General features: G+C 42.9%; 1 protein-coding gene across 6 annotated transcripts; it reads right to left on the bottom strand.

The window, feature by feature from the left end:
- Positions 1–12: 12 nt before the first annotated feature.
- ODF2 (outer dense fiber of sperm tails 2) lies at positions 13–18471 on the bottom strand. Of its 6 annotated transcripts, none has more exons than XM_063352930.1 (21): positions 17888–17937; positions 16225–16309; positions 15314–15547; positions 13898–14023; positions 13487–13657; positions 13161–13327; positions 12020–12149; positions 11602–11733; positions 10666–10740; positions 9626–9697; positions 8932–9048; positions 7860–8045; positions 6937–7046; positions 6077–6212; positions 5284–5394; positions 4980–5084; positions 4246–4404; positions 3275–3375; positions 2606–2768; positions 2123–2248; positions 13–1348 (listed from the first exon to the last, which is right to left on the bottom strand). In XM_063352930.1, the coding sequence occupies exons 4-21, from the start codon at positions 13982–13984 to the stop codon at positions 1175–1177; spliced, it is 2322 nt and encodes a 773-aa protein (XP_063209000.1). In that variant the 5' UTR covers positions 13985–14023; positions 15314–15547; positions 16225–16309; positions 17888–17937; the 3' UTR covers positions 13–1174. The 6 variants fall into 6 exon arrangements, 4 of the variants coding, with proteins under 4 accessions (XP_063209000.1, XP_063208999.1, XP_063208998.1 ...); XM_063352929.1 differs by having other exon boundaries at positions 15394–15547; XM_063352928.1 differs by lacking the exon at positions 15314–15547 and having other exon boundaries at positions 17888–18469.
- Positions 18472–19364: the final 893 nt, after the last annotated feature.

Genomic DNA, 19364 nt, shown 5'->3' with positions numbered 1-19364 from the left:
ACACAGCCACTTAAAATGCAGTTTATTATTTTACCATAGCACCTTTAGGATTTTTAAAGTGTTAAACACACACACGCAATTACAGAACTCTCAAAAAACAATGAACTTAGAAAACCTTTATGACAAATACTGCCTAATGACCACATCACACATAAATAGGATACAAAAGAGATAAAAACTGTTTATTTTTGCCCCCATAAGAACCATTTACTGGAAAGAACAGGGACTCAGCACAATGAGGACCTGATTTTCCAGGAGAAGGTGCAGGCTGGTTTGATGAAGTTGAGTATCCAGAGCTGCTCTTTAACTGGCTTAAGAGCAAGTCAGTATTTCATGCACACTCTGAACTGTGTGGCATACACAGCAAGAGCCCAAGTGAAGCGCCACTGAGGTTAAACTGCAATCTTTCCTTTGAATTCAGATGTTTTTGGCTCAGTCCTGGGGATACTCAGGATCCGGAAAGCAGGGTGAGAGGAGTAAAGCAAGATTAGCATCACACTCAGAAAAAAAGGTAAGGATCAGAGAGTATACAAGAATCAAGTGAAAAAAAAAAAAACCCCAAAATCATAATTTCTGGTATAAAAATGTTTACAAACACTGTGGTTGTTCAGGAGATAATCTCTTCTAAGTCTAGATCCCAGGCACTTAAGTTATTTTCAGCTTCACACATCTGGTGGGTGGACCCTCTCCCACCATTCTATCATCCGATGTATCAATACAACATTCAATACTTTAAAAAAAATATAAAAAAAACCCCACAAACAAAAAACTCCACATGATCTCCCTGACACAGAAAGAGAACGAAAAAAGTAGCATGAAAAGAAAAAGAGCTCCTATAAACATTAACATGCTCAACAAACTGCTGACAGGTGTTAAGAGCAGAAACCATTGGGAACCGTACAGGATGAAATGGACCTTTTCCATCATATGCAAAACCATCCGGTTTCGGGGCACAGTTTATGGTGTAACGCCAACCTCCAACACCAAACTGGTATTGCTGATACCCTACACTTAGCACATATGCCACCATCATGTTATTGTCTCATGCTGCAAGAAAAAGAGGAAAACTTCTAATAGTGACCCTGAAATGCCAACCTATTTTCTAAACACCATATGGCTTTAAAATAGGGCTCCTTTTGTGCTTCGAAGCAGAGGTGCAGGGAGAGCATTGTCCTCATGGAGAAGAACGAGAGCGGCTGGGGGAGCCCAGCAAGGCACTTTCTCCAAAAACGTTGGCATAGGAAGACTTGAGGAACTGGACGTAGTTTTGCATGCTGCGGTTGGTGCTCTCCGACTGCTCCAACCGATCCTTTAAATCCTGTAGGCGGCTTTCATACCGGCGCTCTGCCTGCGTAAAGAAGCACAAATCACAGGCTGAACGACAGCAGCATTCATCCTATTCACGTTAAACTCAAGCTGCTCCCAAGAAGTGCTGAGGACAGCAGGAATTAGCACAGCAGCAGATGACATTACCCTAGATGGTGCTGTGATATTTATGATTTGTTCTGCTCATTTCCAACCCCATTCAGCAACCCACTGATAAAAACAAGAGACGACGCAGCTAATCAGCTGGGCTTTTAAAACTGATTAGCTGTAGTTACGGGGAATTAAACACTTTCTTTTCTGAAAAGCAGCTTGACCTGATCCACGTGACAACCCAATTCCAAGTAAAACTCAAGTAAACAAGTACAGCAAACAGGACATTATGAAAGATTCCACTTCTTTCTTCTAGAAGAAATCCTTTCCTCTAAAAGAGAAACTACATTCTCTCTCAGATAACGAAGCCCGATAAATGAAGTTGAAATCTGTCCGTGATATCCAGTGCGAATCTCATGTGAATGTAAGAAAGGTCTGATTCTTTTCTTATGCACACCTAAGTTTAGAGCAAGTTCATTCAGATCGTTGCTATAAGTAACGAGCAAAAGAGAGTCTGCATTCCTGAATTAGTGACATAACAGACATGTCACATCACACATCTGTTATGGGCACACGTAACAGAATGTCACATTCAGACGCAGCTCTGTGTGACTTCTGCAGCAATCCATAGGACCTTGGTCTATCAACTCCAGTTGCTACCAGGACACCAGCAGCACAGCAAGAGCGTCCCTTGGAAGTCACTCACATCGTCTTTGCTCCGGCGCAATTGGTTCAGCTCCGTTTTATTCCTACTCAGCTGGGTCTCCAAATCCAACATCTTGGACTGGGCTACCCTCTCTCTAGATGCTGCTCGTTCTCGAGTTTGTTCCACCTACATGTCAGAACAGAACAACTTTGTTAAAGGACATCTACGAAAGAATGATTTTTCCCTACCCCACTGCCCTCAGAAGCCCTGTAAAGTTTAATTGGACACATTCTCATACATAAGCAACAGTTCAATCTTGTGCTTTCCTCTCTTCTGTTGCAAACTGGAGCATGGGGTTCAGTTTTTCAATGGTTTAAGTGCTGACAAACGGTACCAGCACATTTTCTTATTTGTATTTCACCGAACATGATGATTTTCCTGAATTTGGTCATAGGCTGAGGAGGTATTTCCAGCGTCCTTGCTGTTTCCCTTTTACAGTCTGGGTAGTTTTGGGAAAATTCACAAACACATGAAATTACTTACTTGTCTTTTGGCATCCTCAATGGCCATCTCCAGCTGACGTGCCAAGGAGCTACATTCACGGGTCTTCTCCTCTAACCGCAGCTGACACTGGTGGATCGACTCCTCACGTTTTGCTATAACCTGAAGGAATTCTATGTTCTGGGCGCTCGTTGTCTCTAGTTTTCTAGGTTAAGACAATACGGGAAGGAAACCTGAAACCATCAGGTCCTGACTAGTCTGGGAACAAATTCTATTCCCCCTTGAAAGGCGAGAGCCCCAAGAAACACTTCTCCATTTCTCAAATCAAAATTTCAAAGACTGAAGGACACACAGAGTATTCACAAACCCGCATTTCCCCAGACATTGTCACTAAAAGGAGTTTATAAACACGGGTAAAAACACTGTAATATTCAGCAACTTCAAAATTGTCAGGCTAGATTGGACCAGGAGCTGGCTTATCTGCTGTGTAAGTCATCATCCTTTCTAACAACATTCATAAAAGGTGCAGCAAAAAACTGTAACTCTCTCTCCAGTGGACAGATGGTGATTACAGATCAGCAAATGCACAGAATCCTGGAGGCACATGGGAGACTGGAAACAAGACCGAAGCTGTTTCAATCCCCTGAAAAAACAATGGGAAGAGGATGGAAATGGAAGGTTAAGAGAGCAAGACAGCCTAATATTTCTAACCTTTCCAGCTCCTCCACCTTCAAGGTGAGCTGCTTTTTCTCCTCCTGGGCAGACTGATACCTCTCTCTTGTCATCTCCATTTTCTCCCCCTGGAGCTCAATCTAAAAATTACAGTAAGTAGTTACTTTACAGAGTAGTCACTACACACACACGACCAACCATCTAAAATGTATGCAGCTCTCCAGAAGGAAACATTCAATTCATAGTTTCCAGAGAGCCCCAGAAAAGGAACAGTGGATAGAAAAGCAAAGCACTAAACATCCATTTTGCCCGTGCTTTTAGTTAGTGTTTGGAAAAGCATGAGAAAATTCTTCCGTACTGCAAATGAAAAGCTAGGTCTGTAAATGCTGGTATGCAGAGCAGCCACCTGTAAGCACAGCAAAGCACATACATTAAAAGCAGCCATATACATGACAGCAGCCCCCAAAGGCACCAGAGCCAGGAAGGTTTATAATTCCAAGCCAACGAGAGTAAAGCAATCAGATAGGATCATTTGCTGTGGGTCTTGAGGCACGGTTGTAGAAGTCACGCCTGTCTATAATTGTTCTGCAATATCTATGCAGTCATCCAAAAACCAGGAACTGGGAAAACAACCTGAAATCAGGGTGAGAAAACAAGGTTGGGACAGCACTATTAGCAGAAAACCACAGGAGGGAAAGCTGACAAGATGATGGAAGTAACAGAAGCGAATGCTGGCATTAGCAAGTGCTGTCACTGCTGCCATTCAAGTCCCAAAAAGGTTCTGCATCAAGGGATGAGAAACCTTTCAAACAGCAAGGAGTGCTACTAGCTACGCCACTAACTTCTTGCACAAAGACATAGCACACACCTTTATTTTGCAGTGCATGTTTAATCTTTTCAAAAAGAGACGAGAACAGAGACGAAGTTTGAACCTTCCTGTGATTAGAAATTCATCTTGGTCTCAGACTTGTGGATTGCAGTGCTGAAGGTATTTTCTGCCAGTCCCTTACCCGCTGACGAAGATCTGCAATCATGACAGACAGGTCCACGTTCTTCTTCTCATAACTCTGAAGCTGGTCCTGACATTCTGCTAGTTGTGTCTCTGTGATCTTTAGGATCTCGGGCAGCTTTTCCAGTTCAGCAAGCTGGCTCTGGAACTGCTTACGTGCCTACAGTCAAAGAAGAGAACATGAGGAACTTTCAAATGTTCATAAGGTCAAGACTAAAAAAAAATTCTCAGCTTCAATGAAGCTTTGCTAGTCTGCAACCATAATGACACTGTGTGGATATTTGGCCAGTGTTGGAGTTCAAAGCCTAAGCTTTTCTCCTACTCCAAAAGGCTTTCTCTTAGGATGTGGCATTCCCTATGGACGGAGTGAAAATGAGGAAGTATTTTGGATCCTGGGCTTCAGTTTTACTAGAAGTACAAGCTCTTTCTTGAAGACAGCTGTTCCACAACAGACAATGGTGTAACCTGCTCAGACCACTGTTCTAAACTACTATGTCTGCAGCAAAGGACACACTAAGCAATTTAAACACCTCTGAAGAATGCCAGATAGTAAAAAAGAAGCAGCTGCTAAATGTTCAGTAAATTTTTCAGAATGAGCAAGTCATGAGAAAAAGTACTGGAAAAGGCAAACTCAGATAAGACTTTTATTTCCTATTCACAGCCATTTTTCACTACATTCAGAACATTAAGATCCATGAATATCTACAACATATCAGTCTTTAGAGAAACAGTTACCAGTTCAATCTCCTTGTTCATTTCATCTTTTAGTGTCTTGTTCTCTTTATCATACTTCTCCAGTTGTCCTGCCACTTCATCTGCTTCCATTCGGGTCTTCAACACCTGGACATATGAAAAAGCCCACGTACTTCAGCCGTTATATACAGTTCTCAACAAATGTGCAGTGCTTTGGAGTAACTAAAACTGCTCAAGGATCAGCAACAAGAGCAAACAAAGGGTTAAGCTGTTACAGAATAAGCCACAACAGTGAAGGGAGAAAACATGTTTGTGCGAGGGCAGAAGGTTTTGATAAAAGGCCTACCTGTGACTTGTAGCTTTCAATCAACCCTTCATAGTTCCTGACAGAGCTCTTGAGCTGCTGCACTTCCATCTGTGCTTGGTTCAGCTTTTCCTCCATTGGGACCACACTAGCCTGAAAAAAGAAAATATCTTCCATTAAGCGCTTGGAAGTAACTGCCACACTAGCTGTCTCACATTGTCTAGATTAAGAAACAAGGACTTTTGTTATTGTAAGTTGGCAAAACTTTCCAGACTTCAGCGGATTGCCAAGTTTACACCAGCAGAGCACAGAGGTTTGGGATAGAGTGCAACCTTTCCATTTGCCTGAGTGGGCTGTGCTATTTGGATCAGGAACACTTCTTATTTGGATCAATGCCTAACTTTCCAAGAAGAAAATTACGTAGGTCACCTACAAGATCACCAGTGATAAGAGAGATGATAGGAGAAATATGTCAGGGATTTTTTTTTATTCTGGAGATTACCGTTCTTTCTGCATGAGCTAGTAGTTAGTTCTGTGGCCAGCAGCTTAAAGATGTAAAGACAAGATGTAAGATCCCAGCTGGATGAAACAGCACTTGGATTGGAGATACTCCGAGCCAAAACATGGGAGAAACCCCGTCCTCCCAGAATGTTTACTTTCTTTGTCTCTCCACAGTACACTTGCCTGATCATACTCAGGTTATGGTAAAACTGGTTTGAAACTAAACAGCAGCAATGGGTGCAATTCAAATCTGTCCTCAGAGGTCAAGCAACTTGCTATAATTTCTCCTTTTTCCCCCCCAGCATTTCAGCTTCAAAGCCCTAGAATCACCGACCTTTAGCCTTTCATTCTCCATTTTGAAAGAAGTGGTCTCTGTAGTCTGTTGATGCAATCTATCCACCAAAGCTTCTCTGTCCTCCCGCATCTTGTCCTCCAGGGTTGTCTGCTGTTCCAGCAAGTCTGCAACACGGCTGCCACACAGAAACAAAATTAATCCTTAAGTGACAAGAAAGAATAATACTCCTAACCCTTGAAAATTAGATTCAGAATCATGGCTTTTCCCTGTCCTTTCATCTTTCTCCTCCAGTCATGTATGCACACCTCTCTGTTACACTGTTCTACTACCTCGATCTTCTTAGCCTGCTGGAAATTAACTTGAATTGTCCCCCTGGAGCTCAAATGCCTTGCCTCCAAGATACACAGGATAAAGAGTTACCTCTCTCTTGTCTTGTACCTACCTATTTTTTCCTGCAGCAACAACTGTACTGCAGTGATACCAACACATTTATTTACCTTCACAGCAAAATTGGCATGAACTATACTGCCTATCTCTTCTCATCCCTTCCATTCAAGTTTCTCAAACAGATCTCAAAAGAAGAATAACCTTAATTATTTCAAAGCATTACAAAATGTCAAGTGAATAGAGTTTTAAGGGTCAGCAAACCCTTAAAAAGCTTGCCTTTGCTGTGGCAAGTCATCAGCAGAAGCCATCTCTCTCTCTTTCTCTTTCTCTCTCGATCTCTCAAAACTGTGCTCTAACCCTTAGGCAGTGCTGGTTTTGCTTGGATATTTACAGGCAATCCAATCCAGTTATTCAATTTAATGCAATTATTCAATTAAATTGAATTAAATTATCCATGAACTTAGAACTTATCCCTGGTTATGCCAGTTTCTCCACAATAATTTTATTTTAACCTGTTCAACGTAACAATTTCCAGTTCAAGGTCACTCTTGTCCTTTACTACTTTGTTGTAGCGACTCCTCCAGGACTCCAGTGTAGACACCGCATCAGCAATGTAACTTTCCTGTCAAACAAAAGAAACACATGAGGAAAAGAGCCAAGGTGACAAAAATGTCACTGGACATGGGATATGCAGACAACACACAAAGATGCCAATATGGGCAAGCATGGTACGTGCAGAGACTTCACTGAGACTTAAAATATTGACGACAAGTATTTATTTTTATTCTTCCTAATCCTTCAGAGAGAGGTGTTCTCCAACGCTACTGTCAGCCAACAGACGTAACAGCAGTGAAAGAAGAATCAATCCTCTTTGAAGGCAGATGAACTATCAGAAATACAAAGGATTATAAGATTCAACTAGTGGATCTGGTCCCTGGAACTCTAAAAACAAGGGAGGAAAAAAAAAGTTTCCTTCTGATTTGTTTTAGTCTTAACTTTTCGACTTTTTCTTGATATCCTGCAGTCATTTTTCAACTGGAAATTCCAGTACACCTCTAAGTCTTTGTACTTTTCTGCTCTGACTAGTTTCTTGATTAACAACCATCTCCATTCAGAATTTTCAGCCAAAACCACAAGGCTTTATTTTATTTGCTTTTGTCAGCCCTCAGATGGTTCTAAAGAGCCAGGCGAAAAATCAGATCTGCTGGTGTAGAATGATCTAAGTTACTGCATGTCCTAAATTAAGGACATGCAGTGAATATAGTGACAGAGAAAACTGGATTTGTTCTAAACTTAGCATAAATGGGCCAAAGCATCAAGACAGAAATAAATCTCATTAGTTGAAATCAGAGACTCTCCCAAGGGCTGCTACCAGAAGGCAAAGATTTAGATGCATGATCTGAAATGAGGTCTCGCCTCCTGTATTATTAGGTACCTTTTCTGCTAGCTGGGCAGTCAGTTGCTCTGCATACGCTTCACTTCGCTCTGCCCGCTCTTTCTGTGCACGGATGGCTTTCTTCAGGGCTTCTTTATCACGATCTGCCTTCTGCCTTAGTTCCTTCATCTGTTCCATGGCATGTTCCATCTCTGCCTTATGCTGAGCTTCACTGCGCTCCAGATTCTGCAGGGAGGGGGAAGTAAACACACATATGGAATAGTGCCCTTAAACCTGCACACTCAAATCAGCAACTAATTTCCTAGAAACAGTGGAGAGAGCTGGGCATAAACCCCCAACCTTCAGCCTGGAGCTCCTTGCAATCACATTTCACCTACACAATCCTGCCCTAATGCTGACAGACATGTTGGCATGACATGTCTTCCTTTCCTTCCAAGAGTCTTCCTTTCTTCTTTCATAAGCTGCTCTCTAGAATACTGATTTCCTCTCCTCTACTATTATTTTGGTCTACCCAAGAACATTGTCTTTATTAATTGAAATGCTTGCATATGATAATGTTACTTTATGCAGCTATATAGTTTACCAGAATTAAAGCTCTTCTAAACCATTAACGCACATATGTTCATCATAACCATCACAACATCAACAGATATGTTAAACATAAGACTTTCATCAAGATAAACCAGGGGAACTTTCCCCTCCTCATTAATACTGTAGAAAGCATGCATGACTGATCAAATACAGGAACCCATGGCACCGCCTTTTTCCCAGAAAGCAAATTAAATAGTTTATGATCTGTCTTGATGCTTGACTAAACCAAAGCCATCTTTTAAATAATTATGTAGTAATTATCTTTGAAAAAAAATGTTAATAAATGCACATAGATCTCAAGGCTATGATTTTGCCTCATGTATCAAAACTGAAAAGCTTTTTTTTTTTTTTTTACTTCATTTGAAAAGTATGGTGTGAGTTAATGGCATAAACATCATCAGACAACATTTCAGTCTACCGGACACAGCAGAATAGTTGATGAGTGCTATTTCCCCTGTCAGACAATTCAGTTCATAACAGTGAATGAAGGGACAATCCTCAGGGACCACTGAAAACATACCCGTATCTGTATAGTCAGCCGGTTGTTCTCAGCCTCTTTGTTTCGCAACTGCGCTTGTAAATGGCCTTTCACAGCTTCCATAGATTTAGAGAGTTCGCATGCTGCCTTTGCCTGGTCCTAAATAAGAAGCAACAAGATACACACCTTTTTCCTCAACAAGCTAATAGAAGGAACACTTTATAATGTGTAACAGTCTCAGATTTCTTCGCTGAATGATCTCCAGCCACCTCCACTTTCCTCAGATGGACCCTCACAGCTCTTCTACTCCAACAAAATGGGGAACAAATGAGTAGCCATTTATTTTACATCAGATGTGAATGACTGGCCTGAAAGATTTGTTCTAGGGCAAAACATCCTTCATATCTACATTCCCCTTTTACTTCCTAAAAAGAGGATTAGACTGGAATATGACATTAGGAACCAACAGGACCTTCAACAGAAAGGCAATTCAGTGATAAGCCCAAGCAAAGAGAATACCACCTAATCAACCTTGTGATGAACATCTTATTATCAGGATATGGAATCCAGAACTGTGTGGGAATAGGTAGCTGTCTTTCTAGTTTTATAAGCAAGCCAGTCATCAGGTCCCTTAAAAAGTAATTGTCTGCAAATACAAACCCATATTTTGGATTATCTGTGGTTCTCCAGAACTGGAAGGTGAAGCAGGGAGGGGAAAACAGAAAAAGGAAACTACCTTTTCTGCCTCTATCTGAATGGTAAGACCGTCCACTTCTTCTTCTTTCTCCTGAAGCCTCATCTGAAGTTGCTGGAAAACAAACACCACTCAGATTTTATGTACTAAATACATTTAGGTTGGCAGGTGGAGGGAAAGAGGTGTAACTGCCTGCCTCCCAAGACCCTCTGATCCACAGCACACACTGTTTGGTATCCACAGCAACAGCATCCTCAGTCCCAGGAAAACAGTCTGCATTCTCCTCAAGCAGAAAGCAAAACAGCTACACGTACATTTGTGTAGCAGGGCACGGGATACTCAGTGAAGAATGAGGACCTGACAGGACTATATACTCCACAGACAAAAAGGGGCATTACTTATGTCTCACAGCAAGTTTTATAGCTTCTGTCAATGTAATAACTCCTTTCTCAGTTTACAGATAAGGAAATGAACACACGGGCACCAAGTCACTTTCTCATTCAGTAACAGAAGCAGATACAGAAAGCTTATCCTCTTGGTGCTTTTCTGTCTCTAAGGATAACATGATAAACATACAGAAACAATAAAATGATTTCCAAACTGAAGAATACTATCCTGACTGTCAGGGATACTTTGACGGTAGATTTTTTTTTTTTCTCTCCCACCCACAGAGTTTTCTTTTTAAAGAAAAATGTAGTACAATTCTTGCTTTGTACATTCAGTACCATAAGAAAAAATAAGCAGAATCATTTGTGCTCGAATTGGACAACATAATTCTGCTCCTTTGTAGCTGAATACTGTAAATCCTAATGCTGCTTTTATAAGTAGGTCTCAGTTGTGCTATCCCCATTCTAAGCCTCCACATTTCAAAGGCTATGAAAATCTATCCACTTCAAAATATAGGTTGTTAACAGAGGGGCAATGTAGTAGCTCTGATTACCACAAAAGACAAAATATTTTTATTGGTCTAAAAGACAGTATAAGACTTGATAGCTGAATACAAGACACAGAAGAGTTTCTAATTTTATATCTTTTTGCTTTATCAGAGAGAGAAAGAGAGAGGTATATTTTGTTTTGCTTACTATTTTCTCTGCTTCTGAGTCAGCCAGCCTTTTCAGCAGTGCTCCTTGCCGCTCCAATATCTTCTGAGCATCCTTCTATAAAAGAAATGCATGAGAAAAATGGTTAACGGAAAAGTCAATTTTATACAGATTCTTTAGATGGAACTGGGCAGATCAATCATTTCTCCCCAGTTGCAGCAGCAATTCTCAGAAGATACCCAGAAGTATCAAATTTGCTAAATATTTCACATATCACTTGTTTCAGAAAGCTTTTCCACTTCTCAGTCAAAGATAATAAAAAGCACGATGGCAATTTAAGGTCTTTCAGAACTCTCACTACTCAGTGAAAGTTAGGTGGAAGAACTGTGTCCTTTTATCCCATCTTACTGGTGGCTGAAGTAACTGTTACCATCGTCCTGCTTTTGCTCAAATGGAACATAAACTACAGGAAGAATAGCAACTTCATTCATGTATTGCTATTACAAGTGACATAGAATTGTTCCGTACAAGCAGTACAGATTTGTTTATGATTTCTCTGTTATTGCTCTTATAGCCTACAAAAATAAATTTGTGAACATCCTTAGGCTCCCACTAGCTAAGGCCACATCTAGTCCTCAGACTTCAGCAAATGCGACTGTGCAGTAACATTTCAGACTAGCATGAGCAGCAGATACAGCTGCATCCAGATGAGAAAGAGTTGGTGAAACAGTAGTGCCTACACCTTTTCATACAGTCAGAGGCTTAAGATGCTCTGACATCCCCACAGCAGAAAAGTCAATCTTACTCTACTGAAGTAGGCAGGGATAAACAAAACTATCCATCCTTTAACACACAAGGTCAACAGCAGGGTTAGGAAAAAAAAAAAAAAGAGTTAAAAGCTCTCCAAATTCCATTTCAGTTCACAAGACAACATAGCCTCCTGTAGTCATCCAAGTTCAAGCACACAGCACTGCTCACCTCCCGGTTGTGCTGCTCTCTGAGAAGTTCTCGTAGTGTTCGGTTGGTTTCTTCAAAGGTGCTCAGTTTCTGGAGAAGCAGCTCTTTTTGTCTTGTCAGTGTGTTAATGTCTGAACTGCTCATGTGTTTCTCCTAGAGGAAAAACAACCAAAAAAGACAACTGTTCACATGTAACAAATGTACGAAGCTGGTACGAGCACGAGCAGTGCAATAGTCAGCATCACAGGTGCAGAAGGTGACTGGAAGCTGCAAGCAAACACCCCACTTCCAAACAAAACTACCAAACACCTTAAGCATGTTAGATCCCTCCACTTTTCCTTATATTTTTCTGGATCAGCAATTGTAACATTACATTTTTAAGACAGCCATATAACAGGACAACGTAGTAAAGGCAAGAACAAAAAAGGACAACACTTACAATGTTGAGTCTCCCAATTGTATTTTTCAAGGCATGGATCTGCCTGGCTGCTGCTGCTCCATCCCTTTCTGCCTCGCTCAGCTTGGACATCAAACACTCTTTCTCATGCTGCAAGTACTTTTTCTGTAGCCTGTAACGAGAAGGCAGCCATCAGAGAAACAAGAAGCTTTGACAGCTGCACCAGCCACTATAGATTACAGTCGATTGGATTAAAATGTATAAAAAAACCCTCAAATCAGAGAATAAAAGCTCCAAACAAACACTTAACTACTTAAGATTCACCCTGTTTCAGTGTGGAAGTTGTTCTGATTGAAGACAGTAAGTAGACACCAGGAGCTCGCTAGGCCCACAGCTATGAAACAGGAATTTAGAGGGGACAAACTGGGCTTATGCCAAAGCCTGCACACACTACTAAACCCAAAACACAATGCTGTGCTTTTCCTGGGCACTTAAGCCACACGAGAAATAAGACTCCAAAAGGCTGAATACAAAACAGGAAAGCACACCAAGACACACAGCTCGAAGTTTTTAGCCAGAGCTTGTAATTCACAATGTTTTCTGAAAAAGGAATACACAGGATTAACTTCCAAGTGATCTTTCTTAAGGAAAACATAAAACTAGCTCTCTTAAAACACAAGCGTCCCCCTGGAGACACAAGCTTCCCTAATTCTTTAGACACAAAGCAGATGCAAAAACATCGGACTTGGACCCCATGATTCAGTCCTCTCAGGGGCTGCCACTCCTGTCTCAGTATGATTTTCACAAAGGCCAAAAATTCTCCTCTAGTTTTCAGCTCCATGTTTATTCATTTGTTGTTGTACCAATATCATCACAATTCAAACAGCATCTCTTAACCTTCAAAATATTAATTGCAGAGCTAGGATGACCCTCCAGTAGGTCACACAAGCCAACTGCTCTCAGGTTCCCCTCAGTAGTTTTATCCATTCCAATAATCACGCTAGAGCTCTTCTCTGAAGTCCCCCTTCTAAAAGGTGACAAAAAAATCCAAGAACATCGTTTCTGCAGCAGCACTGCAACCCAGGTACAAACTGCAACCTCAAATAATATTAGCAATAAGAGAGGTAGGTGCCCTGTAAATACCACTACTTGCAGTAACAATGGAGAACTGGAGCTTTCTTACACAGTCAGATCTTTCTCTTCCTTTATGCGCTCAATATTGCGCCTGAGCAGTGTATTCTCATGTTCTGTTTCTACCAGCTCTTGCGTGACCTCATTCAGCTCTTCTTTCTGCTCCTCAAGGAGACGCTTTGTCATTTGCTGCTGTTCCTCCTTTTTCTGCAGCTTGGCCTGATGAAGATATTTAAATAGAACTTAAGACAAACCAGGTGCTTTTAAACTGATACACAGAATCCACATCTCAAACCAGTGAATCAGCTACTCAGCTGAACCAAACAACAAAGGGCCATGCTTTTTTAAAGACAGCAGGTCTTTACACTGTCTCCTCACCTCATTCTTCAGCGTTCCCACCACATTCATCAGGCTATCAATCTTCTTTTCATATTCGTTCATTTTGCAGTGAACAGCATCCTCCTCATCTGTAGAGAGGTCACTCAGGCGCAATACTGACAGCATTTTTTCTGAATCTGGAGGTGTAATCTCTAGGCGGTGAGTCGGTCCCTGGTAGAAAAGCAATAACGAGCTTCTAGAGGCAGAAAGGCATGATACAGCCATAGGCTGCTAATTATTTTCCAATTTTTCTATATTAAGAAGTGAAAGACATTTATAGAATACACTTAAAATGGATGGTAGGTGACAGTAGCCTTCTTTCAGATCAGCCCAGCTCCCTCACTACACGACTGCTCTCTTCAACCTCAGATAAACCTGAAAGTTTGTTTTAAAGAGCAAAATCAGGCATACCTCCCATTTGCAGGTGGACTCCCGGACAGACGTTTTGCCTGGGGGCACCCAGGGGGCCTTAGTTTTCACACGGACAGATCGGCACATGTTCACAGTATCCCCTTTAATTTTCTGTTTGTGCTTTTGCTAGACAAAGAGAAAATAAAATAAATCACAGACTTTTAAAGAACTATTCACAATTTTTAGGGCTGCAAAACCAAATAGAAGTTAATTCATACAAAAATATCACATAGCTTTTCACATGATATATCAGATGAGCCAGCAGCCATCAGAGGAGGCTGACACCAGCCAGAAGAAAAGGTTATTGCACATTCAGTTGACAGTATGGCTAGATGTAGTAAATTCTTCTTGTTTATCATGTAGCAACTCTGTTATATCACTGGGATACCTGCACTTGTGATGTGATGAGAGCCTTACCCCGCAGGGCAGAGATGGGATATTGGGGTGGTGGGGAAGGAAGTCTCCTCTGTGTGGAGATACACAAAAAAATACCACAATACAACCCTTCACGTGAAGAAGGAAAAGCCTGGGAGATCCCTTCTCCATTACAGATTCATCTCACAAAAGAGCAGCTCTATCATTTGACGACAGCACTACTACAGCAAAAAAGAACACTGCAGTGTGGTTGGTTATGAAAAGCCCCTGAAGTGTTTTCCCTGCTTTGCCGTCAACTAATAGATCTGCATTTATTTGTATTGGACTGGAGGTGCTCTCCCTGAAAGAAAGTTAGTGGGTTTTGCACAATTCTAACCTTAGAGAAAAATCAGATGGCAATTAATTAACAGAAGTCATTGATTTCAGGCCCTACCCCATTATGATATTTGCCATTAGCAACAAACACTAAATCAATGGAGAACTCAGAACAGGATGTCTGCATATAAGGAAGAATGAGCAAGCAACTTCCATCACCTTTTGAGAACAACTTTACATAAACATCCAACCACAAAAGAGGATATGAGATAGCTACTCACTTCAGTATTGCCTTCTACCTACTGTGGATAAGACTATGAAGAGATCCTCTTTGCTCCATAGCTCAGCGGACCAAGAAGGTGATTAATGCCAGAAGATGGTCTGAATCCAGACTAATTTTTTCTAAACGCGTTTATTTTAATATAATGAAGATGGAATTTGAAACGCCTAGATATTACCTTTCCCCAAACCCTTCCTACAAAAATAGCAATGAAGCCAAAGAAAAGCCATTATCAAGACACAAATACAGGAAACAAAAGGAAAAAAAAAATTCCCCCAAACCACATCACACTGGAAGCAACACTCCTCACAAGCGCACACTTGAACGTGAAAAGTAACTTTCTATGTCACGCTTTAATCATCTTAAACACGTAAGACACATTACTGAAAATTCACCATTGAATACGAATTCAAGTCTTATAGTTCTAATACAACAGCAAAACAGACCTTGAAGATTTTGTGGTGCTTCCAGGACCGTTCACCTTCCTGTCTGTAGCCCTTACAAACACCCAGCTACACACTCCTACCTGGCATTTTGCAGGTGTGGTTTTCTGACCCTTTTTAATATGGACATGGACAGGGGTGTTTTCATCCACATGGACGTGCAAAGGGGGAGATGAGGAACGGTTCTTCATGGCTCTTCTCCCACAAACGGGAAAGGGCAATACAATGAAAGGAAACCTGTGAATAAGGAAACTGGAAATAACAACATTTCCCTCTGTGCCACAGAGCGACAATGGCCAGCCTTGATTAAAGCCTGAGCACTCTTTCAGTAACATCTGCCATTTTGAATTGCACAATATTTTGCTGTGAAGTTAGGATTAATGCAAATAATTTCTCTGCATCTGGTATTTTCTGCTTTTAACATGGTTATTAAAGACCAAATACAGTTAGATTGATAGCAGGTGCCTGTAAGAGTCATTGGTGTTCAAAGCCTTAGAGCAAGCAAGGAAATCAACGAGTAACCAACACAACCAAGAGAAATTCAAAGTGGGCAGAAGAGCATTAACAGTTTAGCTAAGAAAAATCAACAAGAAACCATCAGATCCTTCCATCCTAGAACACTAAACCTGTAAACTCTTTCTTATGTGCTTAAGTGTCTTTTTGAAGTTAAATAAAAGCTTAAAAGCTTTTGGATCATAGCATTTCTTTAATCCTAGGAAAAAAGCATAACCTTAACCAATATCTAACACACCATGGAAAAGCCTAGAGGTGCGAGGTTAAAGTCATCACCATTGAGCTTGATACTTCAGTTGAGGTCATGGTATAATGCAATTGCAAATCTTACAAAAATACACGAGCAGCACTAATCTGATTCTGGCAGAAAGGTTTTTGTCAGCCGAGGTAAAATTACTTACAGTTATTCTAAAGTTTTTAGCTCTTCTTGACAGCGTGCTCTGTGCAGAGACTGAAGTCACTTCATTGCTGATGGATGAGGGACACCTGATACAGAAAAAGGAAAATGAACACTAACAGGAAAAGGTACCAATTTCTGAACATCCTCTTCCTTTCGATTTAAGGCAACATGTAGGCTTGAACATATCAAATGTACACACTCAGACAACAAAAGTTGATGTGTCCTGTCTTCCTCTGACAAGCATGGAATGAGGGAAGGACCAAGATTATAATTCCTTACATACTGATGATGAAAGTTTGTTTAAACAATGGAAAGTGTTTTGCAAAATTATACATGATGGCTTTACACAAACAGTTAGAAACCTTCAAATTCTAACTGCAATTTTTAACCAGCTTCATAAGGAAACAAGGTTTGAACAGTTCCAGGGTACCTGTACACCCCCTCCCAAACCCCACACCCTCCCTAAACTCTGCCATCGTCGACAAATCCTGTAAAACTTGAGAGAAATGTTGATGTTCTAGTTTTATATGGTTCTGCAGACTGAAGAGATGCATCCAAATTAGTCTTTGTGCTGAAGGAAACCCAGCACCACACAGACTTGTGTTGCAGTGTGGTTGCTGCTTGCCCAGCAGATACATGTGTACTAGTTTGCTAACCAGTAGCATGCGCAGAACTGTGAGTCAGCTACAGTGTGAGCAGCTTTTTACCTGGTGGTACCTGGGGGACTTGAAGAAATGAGAGCAAGGGAGGGATCCCCAAAGGACTACTGGGGAGTGATGAAGTACAACCGTTAGAGTGGTGGCATACCAGGGTTAGTTAGCTAACCTTATGGTAACACTCCTTCATAATTTGCCACGTAAGAACAAGTGTTACAAGTAAAGTGTTACTTGTAATGCAGCAGAGCAGGGTTTTGTACAATACTTCTGCTAGGCTAGAATTTAGATCCCTCTTTACAGCTCATTGGTTAATTTGTCAGCTTGCCAAAGCTCGTGTAATAATTTACTCTAAATAAAACTAATCATACTGCATCTGTTTTTAAGAAGTGTGTGCTTAAGACAAAACACAGCTGTATATCATGTGAGATTTATGAAAATTACAGAGGGGACGACACAGCCGCACATCCCTTGATCAGGAACAGGAAGGTTTCTGTAGGGACAGGATTCCCCGGCTCCGAGCTATTAACAACTCCAAACACCGCGGGGCGTTTTAATCCCCTGCCTTCCCAGGAAGGTTTCAACTCTCCCCAGACCCGAACGTGTGCACCGGCCTGAGAACCGACAGCACTCCCCGAGAATTTACAGAGCTTCGAAATCACCGCAAGTAAAATTCGGATGCTGTCATCCCGCTTTCCCTAGCAACATGGTTTATTTCAGAAGTTTTAAGTAACTTCTCCCGCGGTTTCTCAGAGGACCCGCGGCTACCTCAGGCCGCAGGGACCTAGCCCGGGGCCAGCCTCCTGCTCAAGGCGGGACCAGCCCTGAGGGCAGAGCCGAGCTTTACCCGGCTGGGGACCACACCAAGGCAGGCGGCGCTTCTCACTACCGACACGGCGCCGGAGGAATCGTTCCCGGGGGCTCGGACATCCCCGGGGCCACACGGCGAGGGGACCCCCGCCCTCCCCGGCCTCGCCCCCTCACAGGGCCCAGCGGCCCCGGCCCCCTCACCATGAAGGACCGCGCAGGGTCCGCGGCCGCTGCCGCCTCAGGAGGTCTTCGGCGGCGGCGGGGAAGCGGCAGGAGGCGCCGACGCTGCCATGGAGACCCCGCGGCCGGGACGAGGGGGGCTGCGGGAGGCCGCACCAGGGGCAGGAGGCGCCGCCGCACTTCCGGGGCCGCCGCGCCGCCGCCGCCCGCGGCTCCCCCATTGGGCGATTCAAACCCTCTTCGTGACGCGCTCCGCCGCCGCTCGCGCCCCAGGGCCCCGCCCCGCAACCGGACCCGTCGCCATAGTGACGCGAAGCGGCCCGGAGGGGCCGGGCCTGGCGGCGCCCGCCCCAAGGAATCCAGGCCGCGATCCCCGGGAGACCCCGGCGGGGAGTCACCCCCGGCCGGCCTTGGGGAGCCACCGGCAGCGACCCCTCCGGGAGGCACAGGCATCAAGCAGCAACGCTGAACCCCTGGGGAAGCACCGCTCCGACCAGAAGACGCCGGCGGATGTCCACACCAACAGGGAGGCCTTCTGCATCTACCTCAGGGACCGCGTCCCCACGCTGGTTTTGTACTCAGGAACGTGACAGTTCTCCAGCCATCCCCGCAAGAGCACGCGGGGTTTGACCACCCTCTCGAAGCCCACACGAAAGCAGGCTGCTCCCAACACCTCCATCCCTGACTACAGCAGCCCTGGACTCGCTGAGATGTCAGGGCAGAGATAAAACCCTCTCAGTCAGCTTCAGCTGCTGTCACAGAAGCAAGAAAAGCAGTTTGACTGTTTTCATTCATTCCCAGCCCATTAGTTTGCTGCAGGATCCCATCTCAGGCCAGCGGAGCATGGATGTGAACGAATTTCATACGTGATAAAACCCTAAACTCACTCAAATCTCAATTTAAGGGTTTCTCCAAACTCCTGTCGATATATGTTCAATACATTTTTTTAAAAAACAACATTACCAGCTTGAACTTTGTTCTTTTGACACCATGGAACACAGGTTTCAGTACAGAACAGCTTTAACAAACAAAACCAGCGTGTCACAGACCAGCAACCCAGCTGGGCTTGCTGTAAACATTTTCCTTCTGTGTGTCAGATCATAACTGAGTTTGTATCCAGTCTTACATTTGGGAAAAAAATAAAACAAAACAACCCCTCTACCACACCCTATGCTGTCATACCTAGTTAAGGTGCCCACCCACCTCCCCCCCAGCAACACCCACACCATGCCAGTTGGCTGCATTACGGACTAACTTCAGCTGCACCCGAAATACCTCACCACACGAGCACTCCCATTCAGACCTGCATCCTCTCACTACAACAAAAAATCTACCAGGCACAGCTCGGCATACTTAGTATTGCACAACGTTACCTGCAGCGATGGCTCCTAATCAGATTTCTACGACGACAAATCCTTTGTTACTCTTGCACAGCAGAAACACCTATAGATCCCCCAGGCATGCAGATCGCTCTTAATCCTTCTTTTCCCCAAAACAA

This window comes from Chroicocephalus ridibundus, chromosome 15, assembly GCF_963924245.1.
Source record: "Chroicocephalus ridibundus chromosome 15, bChrRid1.1, whole genome shotgun sequence".
In the NCBI taxonomy this organism is placed as follows: Eukaryota; Metazoa; Chordata; class Aves; order Charadriiformes; family Laridae; genus Chroicocephalus; species Chroicocephalus ridibundus.
The sequence above is the reverse complement of the archived record's forward strand: the minus strand, read 5'-3'. Positions and strand labels throughout refer to the sequence as shown.